Source organism: Trachymyrmex septentrionalis, unplaced genomic scaffold, assembly GCF_001594115.1.
Source record: "Trachymyrmex septentrionalis isolate Tsep2-gDNA-1 unplaced genomic scaffold, Tsep1.0 scaffold11, whole genome shotgun sequence".
NCBI classification, from domain to species: Eukaryota; Metazoa; Arthropoda; class Insecta; order Hymenoptera; family Formicidae; genus Trachymyrmex; species Trachymyrmex septentrionalis.
Window position 1 is genome coordinate 3,741,745 of NW_017304228.1, and position 21,526 is coordinate 3,763,270.

The 21,526-nt window shown below is 28.1% G+C and overlaps 1 protein-coding gene across 3 annotated transcripts in view; it reads right to left on the reverse strand.

Moving 5' to 3' along the window:
- The window catches only part of LOC108750901 (scavenger receptor class B member 1-like), a 51,079-nt gene that overhangs the window by 11,532 nt on the left and 18,021 nt on the right, over window positions 1–21,526 (reverse strand). For 2 of the 3 annotated variants that reach the window (XM_018490774.1, XM_018490756.1), the window contains exons 1-3: window positions 18,948–19,762; window positions 2,150–2,405; window positions 754–895 (exon numbers count right to left, since the gene is read on the reverse strand). In XM_018490774.1, coding sequence (XP_018346276.1) covers window positions 754–895; window positions 2,150–2,405; window positions 18,948–19,161 — 612 coding nt within the window. In that variant the 5' untranslated portion in view covers window positions 19,162–19,762. Of the gene's footprint in view, window positions 1–753; window positions 896–2,149; window positions 2,406–18,947; window positions 19,763–21,526 lie in introns of those variants that run through there. The other variant, XM_018490766.1, reaches the window with a different exon arrangement.

Consider the following 21,526-nt stretch of genomic DNA (forward strand, 5'->3'; position numbering starts at 1 on the left):
GTTCCCGTTTGTGACTCTGAGTTCGGTGCGGTAAGAATACTTACCGTATACAATATTTCTTTTTTTTTTTATTTTACTATGTTAATTTATAAATCCTATAATAGGTGATTTTTGTAAATTTGTTCATATTGAATTCGAATCCGCAGCTTATTTCTCTATCACATCACGTGATATATCAGATAAAATATTCGAACTTAAAAATGTTCGAAATAGGAATTTTATTTTAAAATATCTTAGAAACTTAACATGATGGAGCAATTTGGACTACGGATTTGTTTTTAGTATACGAAAAATTTTCGGGATTACTGCTATATCTGGGTCAGTTTGTATTATAAGAATCCGACGGGATATGTAAGATGTTTAAAAGATCTCGTTTATACTCGATTTAGTATAAGATTAATATACTTGATAAAGTTTGAAATATCGTCTCACTTATCTTATTGTTAGTACATTCACGCCCCAGTTAATTTCTGATTAGTTTAATTCAATATACGGAAAGGGAAATAGAAAGTAATTATTGATCTTATCGGACCGTATTTTTCTGTTTTTAACAAAACTCACACGTTTCTTAGTGTCAGTGAGCAATCATTTTTGCACGATCAACAGGTTCGATTATCAAAATGAACGTGCACATTAATTCCATTTTGTACATGCATTCGATAAGATAATTTTTCTGAGGTCTTTCTCTTTCTTCCTTTCTTTCTCTCTTGTCATATAATTTACGATTTACAAGAATAATACTTTATTACTTACAAACAGCGCAATGTTTGGCATTATTACGAGATCCTCTTCCGTGCCGTTGCTCATTTCTGGAATGTACTTTAGTGGATGCACTGGTATCGCTGATATCGTACCATTGTCATTGAAAATTACATTTGCATGCTCGAATGATTCTCTGCAATAAGATGTAATAATAGAATAATATTAATGTTAATTATTAATAGAACAATGTAATAACAGAATAATATTAATTATTCATTTGTCATTAGATACATATAATTATGTGTTTAGAATACGTTTTCTTTTGCGTATCATATACATTTTTAAAAAACACTTTGCGGCATAAGGAATCAAGCGTGTCTTTATACAAATAAATTTTTATCACGTAAAAATGCTATTGATACATAAATTTAAATATATATTTATAGAAATTATAGTGACTACACATATATAAAAATATATTTGAACATTATATTATTATACATATAATGAAATAGAAAAACATTATTATAATTTATATAAAGCGAATTTATTTAAATATTGTTAGAATATAAATTCAAAGATTTGGAAAGATTTATTTTTGGAAGATTTATTTTTGGAGCACATAATTTTGCAAAATCCGTTTAATTCATAAACTTTATTCTGCTATTTTATGCGATTCTTCTCTTTACATTTTTCTCTTATTAATTTTACATGCGTGCGTTTACTCTTAACTGAAAGATCAACTGATAATGAATTGGTATAAACTTGAATTACTTTGATTCAAGAACGATCATATTACAATGCGTTGCACTCGCCATTTGATCAGGTGAGTGAAACGCATTGTGCAAATTTACTTCATTTAAATACCGGGAATAAAACAAGAATGCAATTGAATGATTGTCTTGAAAGGATAAGTGATACAGAACACATGTAAACTAGATCGCGTCAATTTACTAATTATAATATTATTTACGAGATGATTTATTCACTTCTTTCGAGCTCTTGAACGTCCGAAAATGAACGAGAACATCCGATCTTTACTTTCTACAATTACGCAAGAATTTTTATTGTAAGAATATATCATTTCCGCTGGAATTTTCTATTCTGATAACTCAATTTGTCTTTTTTTTTAATATCTCGCAAGTGATACGTAATTGAATTTGTTTAAGTAATTGAAGTTATTTAAGTCATTTAAAATCACTTATATTATATAAATTAAATATTTAAAAGAATAAGGATGTTAAAATTATTTTATCATTGACTTAATTGAGATGAACGTAAATAAGTGACGAAACACAGAATTAATGTAATTATGTACATGTAATAATAATAACGCTTAATACGTTAAATGGATTATGTTTTATTCATTTCTTACTGGAACTATAAAACAATAATTTACATAAAGCGCGTTTCTTTAAATAAGATTTAATATAATTATGCCATTTACTTATACACATAGGGCCCAATTTCTTGAAGTTGTAACTTGCTCGCCTCGCCGCTTAGGTACTCGTCGTGGTTTGTTACGTTAAACAAGTAGATTTTAATGTAGAGGTCGACATTGGGTTTTCGCCAATACTCAAAAATTTCACCGCCGTCGCTGAAGATTATTTTCCATCTGAAGAGTAATTCATAAGGGTCGCACAGTAGTATGAGGCAACCGCTTGCGAGGCCAAGCAGACTGAGAATTATGAACATGAAGATATCTGTGGGCAAAAAGGGGAAAGATGTTATCCAAGCGGAATCCATGAGGAATCTGCTGAAATTATAGTGAAACTATAATCAGATAGCATTCTAACAAGCTGTTTTCATGCTCTTATTTCTCGTGCTGCCCGTCTACATACTCTGATTTCGTCGTCGTTCTCCTGTGAAATTTCCCATGCGATAAAATTGCTTCCTACGTAACAAGTTTAAGGAGATGCTCGATATTTATGTACTTCTGATATTTATGTACTTCTATCTGGTAAATAGGAAGTTTGAGAAGATACTTTGTCTTTGTATATTTTATCAATATCTTTAATCTTTTTTAATAATGTACAATATTCATTTGAAGATATCGACAACAACATAAGAAGATTTTTTTTATCTAAAGATTTTTTATTTAAAGATCCAAGAAGCTTTACCGTTAAATATTACAATACAGATTTTATGCAATTTCTATTGAATGTAATTATGAAATTTCCTTTATCCAATGTGTAAGATATTAAATACGTTAAGCTAGCTAGCGTAATGGAGCAGTTGTGAAATATAATTAATTATTTCTGTGAAGTGATTCATTGGGACACAAATATTACTACTTCTTGTACTTTTATACTTTAATTGCATTTACGAATTTACGAGTTCCAACCACAGCATTAATCTTAATAATTTTGATTGCAGATAAAAGGCTTAGATGAATATATTGCAGCAACTTTCACAGATCTTTCGAGGTTTCGTAATTTATGCTCGTTGATAGAAATACCCTGCTTTTCTTTGATCGACGAGTCGCAGCACTGTAATTCTTGCAGCGAATATTATTGCGATATTGGAATTACAATGAAGGGTCAATCTAATGAACAAATAATCTCTTGATTATACATATGTTGCGCGATCTTCTCTATAACTTTTTGCGAGGATGAAAAACGGTACTTGACCATTTACAGTGATTCACGATGAATGCAATCAAGCACTTTGAAACTGAGAGATCGACTTTCTGCTTAGCGCGCGCACGTTATTTTATCTTCACATAGACAAAGATTGATATCAATTTGTTTTCTTATGTAATAATCAATGTCAACTTAATATAATTAAAGTTACATATTAATTATTTATAATAATTGTTAAAACTTAGCAATAAATATTTAGCTATGCCGTAGCTTCTTATTTGTATTATTTTGATTTTTAATTTATTTAAGCCTTGTTATTGTCTTATCTTTTTAATAATTTATGTGTATAAATGCTTTTAGAAGAACATTTGAAACTAAATTTTAAACATAAATTTTAATTAAACTGATAAATTTCATGTTTTTAATTTTTCTTATTGATAAAATTTGGTAGGTCTGCATATTGTTTTTTTTTTATTTTAAGAATTCACACATTTTTGAAACATTTTTCTGAAAAAAAGCAATTGATTTATTATAGACACAAATCAGTTTTTTACTTAAGCTAATAATCTAGTAATTTTTTATATACAACGACCTGTAATTTAATGATCAAAATAAAGCATATTAAATTTAAAAGGAAAATTTAAGTTTATGAATTATTTACATTAATTTTAAATTAATTTATTTCTATTATTTTTCTTTTAATATAATAAATAACAGTAAGATTAAAGCTAATGAGATATCCTCAATACATCAGAACTTGCTACAGTTTTGGGAACCTGAGAGTGATTCATTATGGACAGATCGTTCAAACAATATTGAGTGTGTATACATGTAACTTTGCTGAAGATTACTCCAAAGAGAATAGAAATGTTCAAAAATTCGTAATAAAACATCATTTATTATTATAAATTATTTTATTATTTATTATTATGAATTAATATTTATGCGCATCCGTTTCCGCGCTAACTCTCATTAGCTTAATCTTACTGTTATCTATTAGTTTAAAGATTGAGAGTCCGATTTAAATTATCTATAGTATTCCTGTTTTAATGTTACTGTCATATTTTTTAAGATACTTTTTTAGAAGTAGTTTAAAATTACTAAATCTAAATAAATATTTTTTAATAATTATATTATTAATTATTCTATTTTGATATTTATACATATATTTATTGTGTGTAACTGTTTACGCTAAGGCAGTACTATGCAAATTGCGTTCTATGCAAATCCTTGGAGTATTAAAATTTATTACGTCAAGGTTAAGCACATCTGCGAATTTATCTGCGCATTTATTAGAATATCATATATAACTCCGGAAAAAAATGATGTTAAAAAAAACCTTAGATCTTTAAAATTAGATACGGTTTAAAATTAGATACTTTTTTATTTTGCTTCCGATATTTTTTTAGCAATGATGAATTGTAATTTTTTTGCATGAATAATTTGTGCTTTAACGCAGAACCACTATGTCATCAGGTTTAATGTACGGTTTCCTCTGTATGTAACATTCATGCGGTAGTTTATTTCTTGTTGTTTAAATTTTATGATTATAGCACTTGTTCGCTAATGCATTATACGTAATATTGTAGTATATTATATATTCTGTTTTAGTTAATAATAGGATTTTTCTTGCAAATTGATTTTTTTTCACGAGCATAAAAAACATCTCGCAATTTTTTTAGTTCCTTTTTTTTATTGAAAATTGCAGATATTATATGAATAAAAATACCAATCAAAGCCAACACTAATTGTAAGTATAAATTAAATTCTTTAATAAAATTTAAATTTAAGATGTTTTGACTTTTATCATCCTTAATAATTGACAAATAATGTGATCAAATTTAAAAATGAAGTACCTAATTATCGCAGTCAGATATAATATAATAAAGAAAGTCAGGCTGAGATTACACTTTTGTTTACATTTATATTCTTTAGCCTTTTATTTTTCTTGTTTTATTACTTATTGCTTAAAATTTAGTTTTAGAAAACCTTTGTTTCATTATTCATTAATTATTTTAAAAACTTTTAGCACATGAAGAATTAATTTTGATCTGATTATTTAATAAGATATTATAGCTCTTTCATTATTTATGTAGCTATCAATATCTTAAAATCTCTCTAAAATCTCATTAACATTAATTAAACAGCTAAAAAATGATTAATGAAATCCATATTAAAAATCTCATCATAAAAAATACTTTGTTACATGATTGCGTTATATATGATTGCGAGACAATTTACAAATAAGATAATTTATACAAATTTACAATGTACAAAGTACATTAAAATAAAAGATAGAGATAATACAAAGTACATTGAAATAAAAAGTAGAAATAAAAAATTATTAACGCTAACGTCTACGATTATTATTGCAATATTTGTAATTGATATAACCATGTATTATATGTCGAATCCTCATATATAGTATTAGATTAATGATTATGAGCGATATTTTTTCAGTCAAATGATAGTCTGAATAACAATTGAGCGCATATCGCGGCGCTAATCTCTTTTTCCCCTCGACGAACTCAATGACGCGCAACGATTGTGCTACCGTAACAGTTAAGTAATAAGTAATTCTCCTGTGGATCACGCCCAAGATATGCCGACATATATAATGAGAGAGGAAGTATAATGGGAGAGAATTATTCACGCGTTTGTTTGTGAAGGACATTCAGCATTGCTCGATATTTATCGAAGGATCAAGGATTATCTCACTGTACCTACGCATCATTATTTCCATACAAATGATCTTTAGATTTTAATAGATATGAACAAGAAAACATTTTTTATGTAAGTTCTTTGATATGATTATAATCATTGTTACAAATGCGCATTATCTAAAATGTATTATATACGTATATTTATATATGTATATTAATATTAATTAAACAACTGAAAAATATATGCATATATAACAAAGCAAGTTCTTTTTGATGGAAAGTCAGAATTGGAAAAGTTACTTTACAAGTTACTTACAAGTTACTTTTTTAACAGAAATTGAATATGAGTTTAGGTATTCTTTATATTTATCGTTTGCTCTAATTTTATTATTTTTTATATTCAATTTCTATAACAAATATATATAAAGTAACCTGTAAAAAGTAACTTATAAGTAACTTATAAAGTAACTTTCCAATCCTGTGAAAAGTATACAATTTAGAATAAAATTTCTAATTTAAATAATATTAAAATTATTTAATGTTATTTAATAATCATTATGTAAGTTATAATCTTAATTTTAATTGTTACATTAATATTCTTTAATAGTTATAAAAATTAATCAAGAAATTGAAGAATCCTTTCTCGAACAGTTAAGCTGCATTCGATAGATATTTGTGTAAGTTATAACTAAAAATTGCAATCAAAGAGCGAAAGTTATTAATAGTGCATCGCGATTAAGCTATAAATGTTTATGTGTTCGCGCGCATGTCATGTTACCATAATTGCCCAGGTAGAAAAGGCATAGAAAAGGCGTTCTGCTCTCTCGCCTATTGCAAGATCGCTGGCAACGTACAGTTGTGTCGTAATAATTTTCCGGTGGTAATCGAGACGCGACTGCAAATGCATGATCAAATAGAAAGCGCATAGTTATGCCGTGTGTTCCTTTATTCTACATTGTTTTACACTTAGTATGTACCACGTACACAGTAGTTACGTCTGAATGTGTCAGACTCGTCGCTCAGCACTTTATTAGTTTTTTGCATCGATGATGTTACAGACTGAAAATTTGACATGAAGTACTATTGAGGAAGAAAATATGACAAGGATTGATTCAATAAAAATACCGACAGCTCATAAATGTCATTTTCTATCTGCAATTATTTAAGAATTATCATTTAATTAACAACATTAGTTATTCTATAATTGTTCATTAAGAGTAAATAAGAAGTATGTAAATCAGGTAATAAATTTGTTCCGGCAATTCTCTGCCGATTCGCAATAATGTTTTGATTTTGCGTAACATAAGTATAGTCATCCTAGTAGTTTACCCCTTCGTGGTTTTCACTGCGACGAGACATAATCTGAGAAAGCGACGCGAGTTTCTCCCGTGCATTTTACTCGTTGTTGCCTCACATTGCCATTTGCAATGAAAATCAATTTGATAATTTTACAGAGTTAGTTCGTCGGATCTTTACTGCGGTCGATTTTATCTACGCGGTTTGTGGCAAAGCGCTGTTTAACTCTATTCGCGAACTGGTTCCGACCGTGTTTATCTCGCATTCCTTCTTCAGGCATTCCTTCATCTTTGTCAACTCGACACTATTTCATACTGATCACATTTTTGTCAACATTCTTTATTCCGTGACGGGTCTTTATATAATGCTGATAAATCCGCAAATGGCGGTACTGCAATAGTAGTATGTACGAGAGTGCCGTTTGCATAACTGATGTTTAATGACCGTTTTAAGAGTGTCACCTGCTATCTTATCGTTCCTGATTTTTACGCCTGCAGGCGATAGCAGCCAATAATGATTTGCACGTCTTATTCACACATTAACTGACCATATACACGTGCAAACAATTTTTCCGGAATGTCATTTCATCCTATTTCCGTGAAAAAAAACAGTCGCTGTATTCTTCGCGTTTCTACGGAGCACAAATTGAAGCTAATCTGACTATAAAATTTGAATAATTTGATGTAATGTATTGTAATGAAAAATATAAAAATAACAAAATTATATTTATAAATTATGATATCTCGAGATGTTTACCTTTTTTTCTTATTAATTTAAAAATATAATTAATACCATTATTATGCATATCGGATATTTTGTTATTTTATCTAAAATTATGTGTAATAATTAAAATAATTTTCAAAATAAGTAAAGAAGAAAAATTGTATTATTGATATAAAAAGTTGTCGCATAGAAATTTATAGTGTCGCACAGATATTTAGTGTTTTTCATTGCAAAAACTAGTACAATACTGATGCATATTGAGTGCAATTGAATGCAAATTAATTCACACATTTTCAGTGTTAATAAATAATTTAACTTTTTTAATTACATATTCTTTATTGTCATAATAACTTTATAATCTTAAAAGGATTAAATTATTTATTAACACTAAAATATACAAATGATTTGCACCTAATTCCATCAGTTTTCTCACAATCAGGGGAAAACACTATTAATTTCTACGATCATAAATACGCAAAGCTTTTTTGTCTTTTAGAATAGAATGTAATCGTTGTATAAAATTGCTGCTTATTTTTTACAAATAAGACAATTTAATAAAAATTTCTCCTGTATGAATATCTATTACATTTATTATATGATACATTTATTTTTAACAAAATAGTACAGAGCTGGTATAGTAGAGAGAGAATTAATTACAAAAACCTAAAAAAAATTTTTTTTTTTTTATTAAATAGTACAATATTTTATGCGTCAATCTGTATATATGCGTAAAAGTGTTTATGACGGAGAAGTCATCTAAAATGTTCTGCTGATGGATTTTATCGTGACTTATAATTATTTTTCAAGATACATTTGCTATTCAAGTAAAATGCTCACTCATGGAATAATCCCGGAATGAAGTGGGATTATTCCACGATAGTCAACAACTGGTTTTTGTGGACGGTAATTAATAAACATTCCCATGTGATTCTATTCATTATCTCCAATCTGAAAATTTTTGCTAGTAGATTTTGTCGCTATTTTGTAGCAAAACCGGTTCTATAATTGATCCTTTTTTTTAGTCAACAAGTCTCTAATGCCTATCTGTAATAGAAAAAATATTCCACTACATACAATATTTGAAGTGCATCTGTATGTCATTAAATTTATCATTGGTTTCTTGTCAATTCCTGCAAAAGTAATTACAGTAAAATAAAGATGAATAGATGATACAATATTCAAATTGGACAGAATCTTATATGATCGTTGAATTCCATCAAATAAAAGTATGCGATCTTCTTTTGCATAGAATAATTTAAAAAAAATAAATTTTAAAATAATAAATTAAAAAATGTATTTTTTATTAAAATCTATTCAATTTAAGATTGAATTCTGGTTTCTTAAAATCTGGATATATTTTGGATTACATTTTATTCAACTTTAGTTTATCTTAAAAGAATTCGTTAATTGATATTATAAAGCTGTTTAAAATAAAAAATTGAAATATTATGAGAAAGAGATGACATTCTATAAGTTGTTTATTAAAGAAAAATCGATTTCATATACATTAAAATTTATAGAAAATTTCTATGTTTGAGAATATATTTAATGGGTGTTCCACACACTTTTATATTTTATATATACATATAAGCTTATAAAAATGATAATTAGGAAGATAAGTGCTAGTTATCGTCTGGATGGACGGGCTGTTTTAGATCAATAGTGAACTTATGTATTGTGCAGCATGAGAAAACACTAACCGGGAAAGATACATCGCGTCTGTAACTTGACAGCTGCTTGGTCCATTCATGACTCGTTGTATTCTGTTAAAGCAGATCGCATACAACGGAACTTCTTCAGATACGACGATGATATTCCTCGCGCGCGCGTGAGGCCGGTAATCATCAACTAAGCTATCTGTTACGAACAACGCATTCGTGGTCTGAATGCAAAAATGATAGAGACTGTATTTGAATGATTTTATTTCGGCTCATCTACTATAGTGAATTATATAGGTATCTATGTCTTATAAATATTTGACAAAAACCCCTGTTCGTATTTTCGAAGAAACATAATGTTTGCAAGTCTACTGCTGAGATATAAAACATATTTCTTTAAGGTCAACAAGTTAAAATGATTAAGATAAAACGCAATTCCGGAATTTTTTTCTAAACATAAAATGTGGCGCAATTCTTAAGTAAAAAATGGGAAACACTACTAGTCATTCTTTCTTTTAATTTTTATAAGATATAAATTTAATTACAAAATAATGCTAATAGATAAAAGAATTTATTAAACGCAAGGATTTTTGTAGAGATTATATTAGTTATTTGCTACAATAACGATATAATTTTAAAAATGTCATTGTTTTAATTGCCTGCAAAGAAGAAAATTATTATACAAGAAGCATAAAGAAAAAAAAATACTTTATAACAAAATAATTTTATTTTTTTATAATCAATTATTATACTAAAATTACATTTTAAAATTTGTGTTACCAAGCTTAATGATTCAGAATATTTAAATTTATTTTCTGGAAAACTTAAAAGAAAATCTAGTTTTTTATGTTATGTCTCGTTGTTAAAACAAATGAGTGATGTACTTTTCTGTAAGATGATCTTTCGGTTTAAATTTTATTTTTGGTTAATGAGTACTGATCAGTTAATTATTCAATTTAATAAAGATTTTCATATAAGTATTTTTTTGTTCCCTGTATAATAATTTTGCTGCAGATATAGCACTTCCGCACGCGCGTATCAAGTTTTATAATAAAATGACCTTTAAAATGTACGTATCGTACAATACATATTTTATTCGCGGAGTCGAATATTCGTTTTCGCTGAATAATCACGTCTCATTCGAAAAACAAATGTCAATGCAAAATAAATTTTGAGGACAATCAATTAGAGAATACAACCATAGTTTTATTTTTTATATGAAAAGTATAAATACTAATACATTTTTAACTTCAAAATTTTGTTGGGATTATATAGCCAATATCTTAGCTATCGGTTCATAAAATCGCTCGCTCAAGACTTCGACGTCTATCATTACCTATCTTGATGTGCTTTCTTTTTCTTCTTTATAGTCTCGGTCATTGACGCGGTAGGCGTTGACTGCTTTTTTATTTTACACAATCAATTATCATATAGTCCGCAGATTTTAAGTCGATCAACGACTTTTATTCAAACGAGAGTAAAAGAGTACGTCACGTGCGTGCGGCACGCTTTTGACCGGCTTCTACTTTTACGCACGAATATGCAAGTAAATCATTCATGCATGTGCGGTAATATCCGATTCCTTTTTTTTGCATCTCAGTGCACAAGATAAATACATTCGAAGCTAAATATAACTAGTCTGTTTATTGATCAAACACTTTTATTTTTTATGCGATTTTTTTGTCCTTTTCATCTAGTTCATTCTATTTTCGTAATTACATTAATAATTGGCCAATTGCTGCTGACCGATATAATCAAACCAATAAGATTATTATCTTCAGTGAATTTTATTTCAGAAATACGTTTTCAGGATTTCGTCATTAGCTTCAACAAGCGGCTTAAATTATAAATTTATTTATAAGTTTACAGTTACTTAAAAAGCTGAACGCATTACAAATCTTATAAATTATAGCTATCATTATTTGTAAATTATGTTGAGAAATATGTAAAATAGTGATATAATATAGCATTTACAAATTTATCTACTTAAAATAAAAATTAATTAATTATTATTAGGTATTTCTGTACACACTTGATCTGCAAAATATTTTAGAAACTGTGTGAAATTTAGGTGTGAAGGAATTTGAAGTTATACGAAATCGTACGTAAATGAAATTTCACTGAAAGAAAAGATTGACTGAATATGGCGTAGCATTTTGAATTGGTTGCATTAGCCAATTTTTGATTGTGTTAACCTATCGAAATCCTATACTAACATTGCAAATAGGCTAACGCAACCAAAAATTGGCTGCTGTAATAAAAAATTGACTGCTGCCGATTAAAAATGCTATGCCATATTTTACCATCTAATTTACTGTAGCAGCCAATTTTTTCTTTCAGTGTATGTATATAATTATTATCAAAAATGTTAACACGAATTTAATCAGAATAGCTCTGCTAGTACTAAAACTGGTTGGAACCGGAACTCTAAATAATTTAGTCGCAACATACTGAATTAATTTTTATGTCAATACGTTTTTTATTTGTATTAAATAAAAAAATATAAATGTGAGAGGTAAATATGTATAGTAACTCTCCAAAAAAATCAATAATCTGATAAATTAACAATTCATCAGAATTATAATATTTATTGACGTCTAAAAATATTAAACAATAAATTGTGAGGAGAAACGCGAAGTCATAACTAATTGCAGCATAATTAATACTTCAAGATAAGATTTAGATGAAATGAGAATTAAGCAATTGAAAGTCATTCCCACGAATCGATTTTCAAAGATTTATGGATTGTAATGCATATTGTAATTAGAAAAAATAAAACTTGAATTTATTTAGTTATTTATTTATTTTAAAGCTATTTATAATTCTTCATTTTGAAAAATGAATTTATAATTTCTCAAGTATAAAATTGTTTATAAATTTCATCGAGACTCTCAACGAAATGCGTGCGTCTCGAGTAACCAAGCGTGAAACGTGACTTGCTGTCAAATGGCTCGATCATCAAATCAGGGATTACAAACAACGGACCACGTTCTTTTGTTTCGATAATTAGGGACATTTGTCGATTGCAATCTCTTCTATGAAAGAAAGCGACAGTCCATGAATAAAAAATTAAAAATATACCGAATTGTTTGCGTCTGATGGTTCTTTTAGGGTCAACTGTATAATGTAAATTGTTTCCGCATGAATTAACAAACAGTACGCACGTATTGCTGTCAACTATCAATACGCTCTTCGAGATTACAGCGTTAGTTTTCAAAATAAACGTACGAATGTATTACGAGGATCGTCTTTTCGCGCAAGTTAACTTATATAAATCCGAAAATTTTTTTGTTGTCCATAAAAAAATTGCATTTAAATCAGTAATTAAACATGAAATATTTAATAAAAATATTAGAGATTAATTTACAGAGTTATACAATGGAAGGAAAAAGAGATAAGGTAAATAGATTTTAATAATACTTTATTGACAATAAAAAATGTGTTTAAGATAAAATTGACGCATGTTGACGTCAAAACAAAATACATTTAATGATTTTCAAGAATGGCAGGAATTGATGCAAAATCGCGAGATAATTAACAAAATAATCATAATTTTGTAAATCCTTCCTTTTTTTTCGTGTAAAATCTCTTTTGCCTGCAAATATGTATCATTGTCGTATTGGGAGAAAGAGAGATGCGTAGAAATTTTCTTTTTTCGGTATTATTATTATTATTATTATTATTATCCTGCTGCACAAGGCAATCAAGTGTTAGTAAGTTAGAGTCAACTCGTTTTTCAAAGATGCAACATAAATTAAGAATTCAATGATGGAACATTAGTCAGTCATTATTATTAACAGTAATCAAGGTAACACAGAAAGAAGATGGACAATATTGATTACGTTCATAGCTAGATGTTAATTACCATATGCTTCTTACATGCTTCTTCTTTTCTTGTCAATTTACTTCTTATTCATCAGTTTTTATTAAATTCAAATTTGATTTCTAAAAAAGTATTTACACTACTCTTTAATTACCTCCCAGCAAATGAGAATGGATTAAAATGTATTCAGATTTTTAGAAATCGGATTCATGAATGTTAAAATGAATCTTTTTTAATCCTGAATGCATTTTTATTCATTTATAGGAATTTTATAAAACAAATGTCTATTCCTTTTTAATCTTGAATGCATATTTATTTATTTATAGGAATGGCGTAGAGTATATTTCTATGCTTTTCAAAAATAATATTATAGTATTTTATGTGCATTATGAATACTGGCTTAATTAAAAATTCTGAATAGAAAATGCAATTATTTAATCCAATTAAATAAAAAAAAGTTTTTCTTTTAAAATAGGCCATGAATGCTATTCAATTCAAAATTGTGAGTAAAAAATTCATTATTTTATTTAAAAATGCTACTTTATTCAGAATTATAAATAAGAAATTTTTCGTTTTAATTCAAATAAATTAAAAAATGTACCATAAAAATATGAATTCTACTTCGTTTAATAGTTAAAAAAAACATAAAAAGAACTACGTAAATACATATATATAATAAATGTTATGGTACATATATAAATTACTTATTTAATTTTATTTAATAAATTAATTGCTTTTATGTATATTTAATATTAATACATTTCCTTCATTATACGGCTAGCATATATTTTTTGTATAAAAGTTTTAAAATAATAACTATAGAAGTTTATAATTACTACTTTAATTTATTTAAATTTTTATACATATAAAAATGGTTCTTTTTATATGGAATCTAATCCATATTTCTATGGATTTAAAATTCGAATTTGAATGAATAAATTGAAAATTTTCAATCCATTTCAATCCATTTTTGTTTGCTACTCATAAGAAAAAAAATTGATTAATGTTTCAATAAACTGTTTTACTATACAATAACTGACGATATTTCATCGATTACTGATGCAGTATCATCAATTATTGATAGAGCTAATCAGTTTATTAAAACACTAATCAATTCTTTTTAAGGACACTCATTTAAAATTGAATCATTTTTTTAAATGTTTATAAACAAACAAAAGTTGGGATGTATACACCTTCTCTTAAATACTTTTTATTATACTCTGACATAAATAATCTCATATTTTGATGTAAAAGTTACTACACATGTATGTCACTTATTCTTGGATATGCAGAAATATTCTTTTTCTGGTATATTCAAAGCGTGAAAGAATTTGATTGTTTGTTTAGTTGTTTTCTGCTCCTTCTTCGGGAAGGAGCTATTATATCCGCGACAAATTACATACTGCGGATTTAGCCAGTGGTGCAAGTGCACTTTGCGATTTTTGCAATTACATTGGTATGTATATTGTATAGTCGTGTGAAAATTTTTGCCGTAAAATTTTTAATGTTGCAATCCGTGGAAAGTCACTTGCGCAAGGCTAAAACTAAGCTATTTGGTCGAAATAGTCTGCTGTTACAATTTTCGGTCCAGCCTCGCCTTTTTCCTTATTTGTGAATTGTATCGTGTAGTTTTACCGGTTTATTCGACGTAATCACGCACTCGCATCTCGAATTGCTCGATTTTAGACTGAGTTCCTATCGCATTGGAAAGATTGCGTTTTTTTTTTCGTCGAAAAACCGAGTGCAATTTATTCTTGATACACGCAAGAACATTTATTCGTAAAACGCAGACATTCAGGGCCGCTGCTGACACACAAGGCATCTTTGTGTGAAAGGGATTTTGCCAATTCTTTCAATATGACATTTTGTTTACTAATCTCTTAAATAACATATATTTTTTAAAATAATTTTTTAAATATCTCTTGAGAGAGGATTTTTTATTTTTGTTTTAGGATATTAATTATATATTTTTTCTTTAGGACAAAAATGTAAAAAGAACTATTATTAAAAGTAATAGAAAAATTTTCACTTTTTATGTATCGGGCAAAGAAAAAAATTAATATGATCGTCTGAAATAGCTTAGTACAGATGAGTACAAAAAGTATTCATACAGAGAAAATATTTTTTAAAAAAACTTTATTTAAAAAAATTAAATATTATTCAGCGAGAAATGAGTCATGAAATTGATATCGAATCGATATCGATACGATGATTTCAACACCAATTCGACGATAATTCGACGTTTAATTGATGATTATTTTTTGCTAGATAATTAACACTTTATTCATAAAGTATAAAATAGACTGTATGTTTCTTAAAATTATATATACCAAAAAAATGTGTATTAATTATAGAAAATATATCATCTAAAAAATAAACAAAAATTAAAAGTTTTATTGTTTGGATGCCCAAAAAGTATTTGTACAGTCGAGAAATTTAGCTTATAATATCAGAAATATGCGAAGCTTATTTGTATATGTTAGAACAGAATGTATTCATTGTATAAAATTGCTAATTAATGTTTACTTTTTACAAATAAGATTTTTTTTTATAAAAGTTTCCTTGTACGAATATTTTTTGCTCTCATTGTATGTCTCTGTATGTACTGAAAGGTTTTAATAGCATTGGAAAATAAACAACTATTCAATCCAATATAATAAATATCTACATATAAGTACCTATAAAATATTAAATGACCAAAACGCACACATAATTGGCATTGAAAGTGGAGAAATTGAGATTTTTTAATTTTAATTTAACGTCTTTTCTCCACACAAAGCGCTTTTGTACAGTGTGCAACTTGCATACCTTGAAGCGGCCCTGCACGCATTCTTTTACGGGGATTTCCCGATTCATCTCGAAGAGAACTGCTACACGCACGGGTATCTACTACACGCATTTTTATATAATATATATACGACAATCTTTCCTCCTTCGTAAATATATACTGTGTTTTTTTAATCGATTTTATACATTTTATTTTAGAATAAAATTTGGAAACCTGAAATTCTTTCTCTCTCTCTCTCTCTCTCTTTCTCTCTCTTTCTCTCTCTCATAGAATATGTTAAATAAATCTTATTGATTAGTCTTCGAAATGTATCTTTTTTAAATTTATAATTCAAAATTATCATATATATAATATAATATTTACATAAATATTTAAAAAAGTCTGATATTTATTAAATTGTTTATTCTGAAATAAATGTAACATTATATATGAAAGTTTTTATTATTTCCTAAAAATTATTGCAGATTTTTTATAGATAACTTAATTTTTGTAAATTTAATAAATTTTTGTTAAATAATTGTCCAATTAACGTTGGTTAGAAAGATATCATCAACTGAAGAGTTTTTTTCTGTAATAACTATTTCAGCTGCTATATTAAAAAAAAACAATATTATACAATATACTTGATTAAAATTATGTTATTAAATAAAAATACAATACCTTATTATGCAATGTAAATCTGATGAAATTATGAATTAAAAAAAAACAGCAAAAAATAAAACAAGAATTTTCTAAATTTAGTTGGGAAAAACCATGATGTTGGAGAAAACTGGTGAGTTCACTTTGGTGAAAATAAAAATCAGAGCGTACATCAAATGTAAAGGAGAGTGACAGTACAAACGAAGTTTCTAGAAGACGAAAATTGAGACGATATGTGAAAGGCATTTATTCTTCTTTTACTCCTTTCAATTTTCGCCTTTTAGAAGTTTCCGTTACGCTTCTTTCACTGTTTCCATTCGATTTACGTTTCAATCTTTTAATTTCACTAGAGCAATAATATGGAGCGTTGTTCATTTTAAATGATTGCATTCAGCATTATGGATCACTAGACGCTTAGTGATATTAAATAATACATAATCTTTAATATTATATTACTTATAAGTAAGAAATATAATATTATTATTAAAGATTACCTATAATAGATAAGTTATTCTACATTACAAATATAATAAACAAACATATTAATACTTTTGAAGTGTTTTCACGGTTATTTTCTTCAGGATACCGAAGGATTTGCGAATTAGTGTCGTGTCGTGATCCATTGCTAATACTGTTTCGTGAATTTGCCGTTCACTTCATCAGGACGAAGAGCGCATTGATAATATGATAATATGACGCAATAATCCGCTTTGGCATCTTTGAATAAACATTATTTTTTTTTATACTCATCAAGAGCTTAGTGAACAGTTTGTAGTATTAAATGTACCCATTAATTGTAGAACTGTGCGTAAATATAGCATAATACATATATAATATATAAATATATACATTATTATGATATATGTCAACTATATATTGCTGGATTGATAGAACAATAATACAAGTAAATAATTAGCATTTTAAGAAAATAAAAAAAAATTGACCCTAAAGCTTTAGAATCGATTTCCTTTTACCTCAAAAATGCTAATTTTTTATATCATTTTTCTATGTGAACAATATATCCGATATATTTCTTAATCTTGTTTTCAATACTAATTGTTTAATTATTATTGTAAGATACAATGTTTGACTCAAAATCAATAACATTAGTAAAAAATTCCAATAACTCATTAAATCTTTGGATTTTAAATAAAGAATGATTACCTGCATTGCGCTAAATTGTCTAAATCATAGAATAGAAATAGACCGAAACGTGTTGCGTGTCTTCCGCATGTACATTTTAATGCTTTCGGTAATACTTAGTTACGGTAAATCATTATGCATTTATTACTGCTTTTAGACAGCGCCAATTTCTCGTTTTTCTTAAAGGGTCTTTTTTACTTATTATTTCGTTCCGCGCAATTGAGAATTTAATCTGTCACGAGACTGCCAATTTAGAGAGAGCTATTTAGACTCTTACAATTAGAATCCGTCTCAAACAATAAAAGAAAACATGTATAATTTCAGAATTCAGATCGTAAAATATACATATGAAATAATTAATCTGTTTAATTTATTAAATCTCTTATATATCTTCTTCAAAATATTTCTTTTTAAATGCTAATTATAATCGTTTAACTACTATTGCAAAAATGTAATATTTTATTAAGAATTTACGATGTAAATTCTTATAAATTCTTATAAATTGATATAAAATATGTAATTAGAATATTTATATGATTATAATAAGCAACAAGGAGAGTTTGTAAAAATATAAGTTTAATACTATATAGTAATAAGTTTAATACTATATAATATTCTTTCTTGCGGATTAACTTCCGTGTAAGATTAAAATAAATTTCGCATTTATAGAAACAGCAACTGTGACATATTAAACAGCTACATTAAAATTCACAGTTCTCTACATTCTACTCTCTACTACTTATCTACTATTCTACTTCTCTATATTTTTTTCTTTGTATATCATATTTAAAAATCTTACTGTTGTCTTTGTATATATGTAACATTTATGTAGCCTCGAATGTCGGATTGTCGGACAGGTTGTTGTCCCCGCGAGGAATAAAATAACGCTCTTTGCTGCTCGACCATGAAACGAGACTTCCTCGTACTTACTTTTCGACCAGTTTTGTCTGCTGTGGGAATCCACTGGTAAAGCGGTGTTGAAGAATTTGTTCACCATCACCGAGGACTTTCTTTGAAGGTTTGTCAGCGTCCTTGTCTCGTCTTGCTCGACTTGTTTCTCAATATTAGGATTGATATTCACTGATGAATTCACTGATATTTGACAGCGCGATAAGGTGTTCCAGATCACCATAAGATCCTTCATTTTTTCAATTGAGTCTGTTGCTACGCGATATATAATATAACGAGGGGAAGCTTTTCAGCTTTCATTTACTTTCGACGACTTATTGTCAGTGATTGAGTCGTAGCGGCAAGCCACGGCCGACGATAAAGGCAAGTCTGCACTTTAGGCTCAATGATAGCTTGTGGCTCCCACGTCGCGATTTATAATGCCATGTAATTTCAACTAGAGTTGTTCACCGATTATACCCGCAATTTCAACACTCGATTTTTGGCTCGAATTTCGGCTAGGAGCCCTTCACTTTCTCCCGCGCCGTTCGATGTCCGATATCCTACTTTGAACTACGGTCTTTTCCAGTCACTATCAAAACTTTTCTTAAAACTTATTCGGATTTGAAGGATTCGCGATATGATTTTCAAAAACAACGCGCTTTGAGATAATATTGTTCGACAAACAATATCGCTTTAATTCCAACGGACATTTCAGGTTTGAAACTTTGTCAGTTCAAGAAGAACTTCGCGCGACACATTGCCGGTCGCTCAAAGTCGTGGCTTTTATCTATTCCTGACCGACTTCGTCTATACCACCTGTCGTATGTCACCTCAATCCTTGCCGGTATGGTGCGTGCGGCATACGTCTCGATGCAAGAGTGGCAGTACGAATCAGTGCAGATTTGAAAAATATCGCGCTCCCACTACATTTGTTACCACGCTTGTCGCTGGTTGTGATGGTGGTGGCGACCGGTAAGCACGTCAGATCCCATCCAATCAGGTCACGAGGTTGCAGCCCCACCGCGAGGAGCTTGTGATACCTGCTAGTCGAGGATCTTGGTGGATCACCGGCTTTATCGGTCGGAGGGAGGCGATATTTCAAGGTCATTGAGTGGTCAAGAGACGCTCGTGTTTCAGAATAATATCACCTGCCCTTTGCAGTCGTGATCGCTTCTTGGAACTATTGAGTCTACCAAGATCGACCTTGCTTTGCCTGCGACGATAGAATCATGTTGTATACGGACTTGTTTATGATTGGAGAGTGTAATATATTATACTGTTCACTTCCCAAGATTAAGAAACTATGGCAATGAGAGCGTCTCTAATGAGCGGTATAAATTAAAGAACGGAAGATGTTTGAAATAATTACGACTCAAACGAAATCGTTATCTTACTTTAAAACATATTTCAACAAATAAAGTTTTTTGGAAAAGAGGAAAAATTATTTCACAATTTAACAGAAAATGATTAATCAATCAAATAATAATAGTAAAAGTATATAATGGAAACATAATCAAATATTATTTTTGTCATTTCCTTTCATTTCAATTCTTAAAAAAACCACCTTTTTAATTGTGATAATATTTTAGCTACATAATTATAACAAATCTGGAATAATTCATTAAAAGTGATATAACTCACATAAATATCGCCAACACAGTTTATATTTACGTTGATTACAAAATGACTAATTAAAAATAAAACAATTTTTTTTTAAACTTCGATCATCAAAACTAAATGTATTCTAAATGTACTCTGTAAAAATTTTTTTTCTTATAAACAATAATAACCTGCTTATTATTAAATATACTTGAATTAATTTAATTTAATTTAATTTTAATATAGTTAACATTCTTTTTTTTAATTAGAAAAATAATATATTTCGAAATGTGTTATTCTTGTAAAAGATATTGTGATCTCTTTAAAAATCTTAGCAACACGAGGGTTATTTGATGGATGGACTATGAAATTGAGTTAGTTTACTTTTAACTACTGATACAGTAATTTTTATGTAATTTATCCATAATAATAATTCAAAAATCAAATTTTTGCAGTTGTTACTTTTGAAGTAAGAAAACGAAACAATGTTATAATTTCGAAAATGCTTGCATTCTAGAGAAAGTGCAGTGATTAGATATATAAGCATAACTACTTCTCGACAGATTAAAGGTATTACAAAATTAAAGTAAATTGAGGTATTACAAAAGTGGCCGCGAGTTTAATTTAAAATTGTGTAAAATTTATCTTTCAATTTTATTCACTCTCGATGTTCCATTTATGAGTTTAAGTTGATCTAAAATAATACATTATTCTAACGTCTTACATACAGGATTATACATACATATTAATGTCTTACATAATTATACGATATTGTATGCTATTGCGCAGATTACTTTTTTACTTTATAAACTGTAGAAAAATAAATATTGCAATTAATATGACACACGTTTCGTTAATCCCGGATGCGGTAAAATTTTCCGCAATAAATTGTTTCCAGCTTTAGAGATGCTTATTAGAAGTCAATCATATTAAATTGCTTGTCAAATTAAGTTATAATAGTACTCCAGCTTCAATTTAAAGACTGTATTTTAAAATCAACACGCATATATATATATATA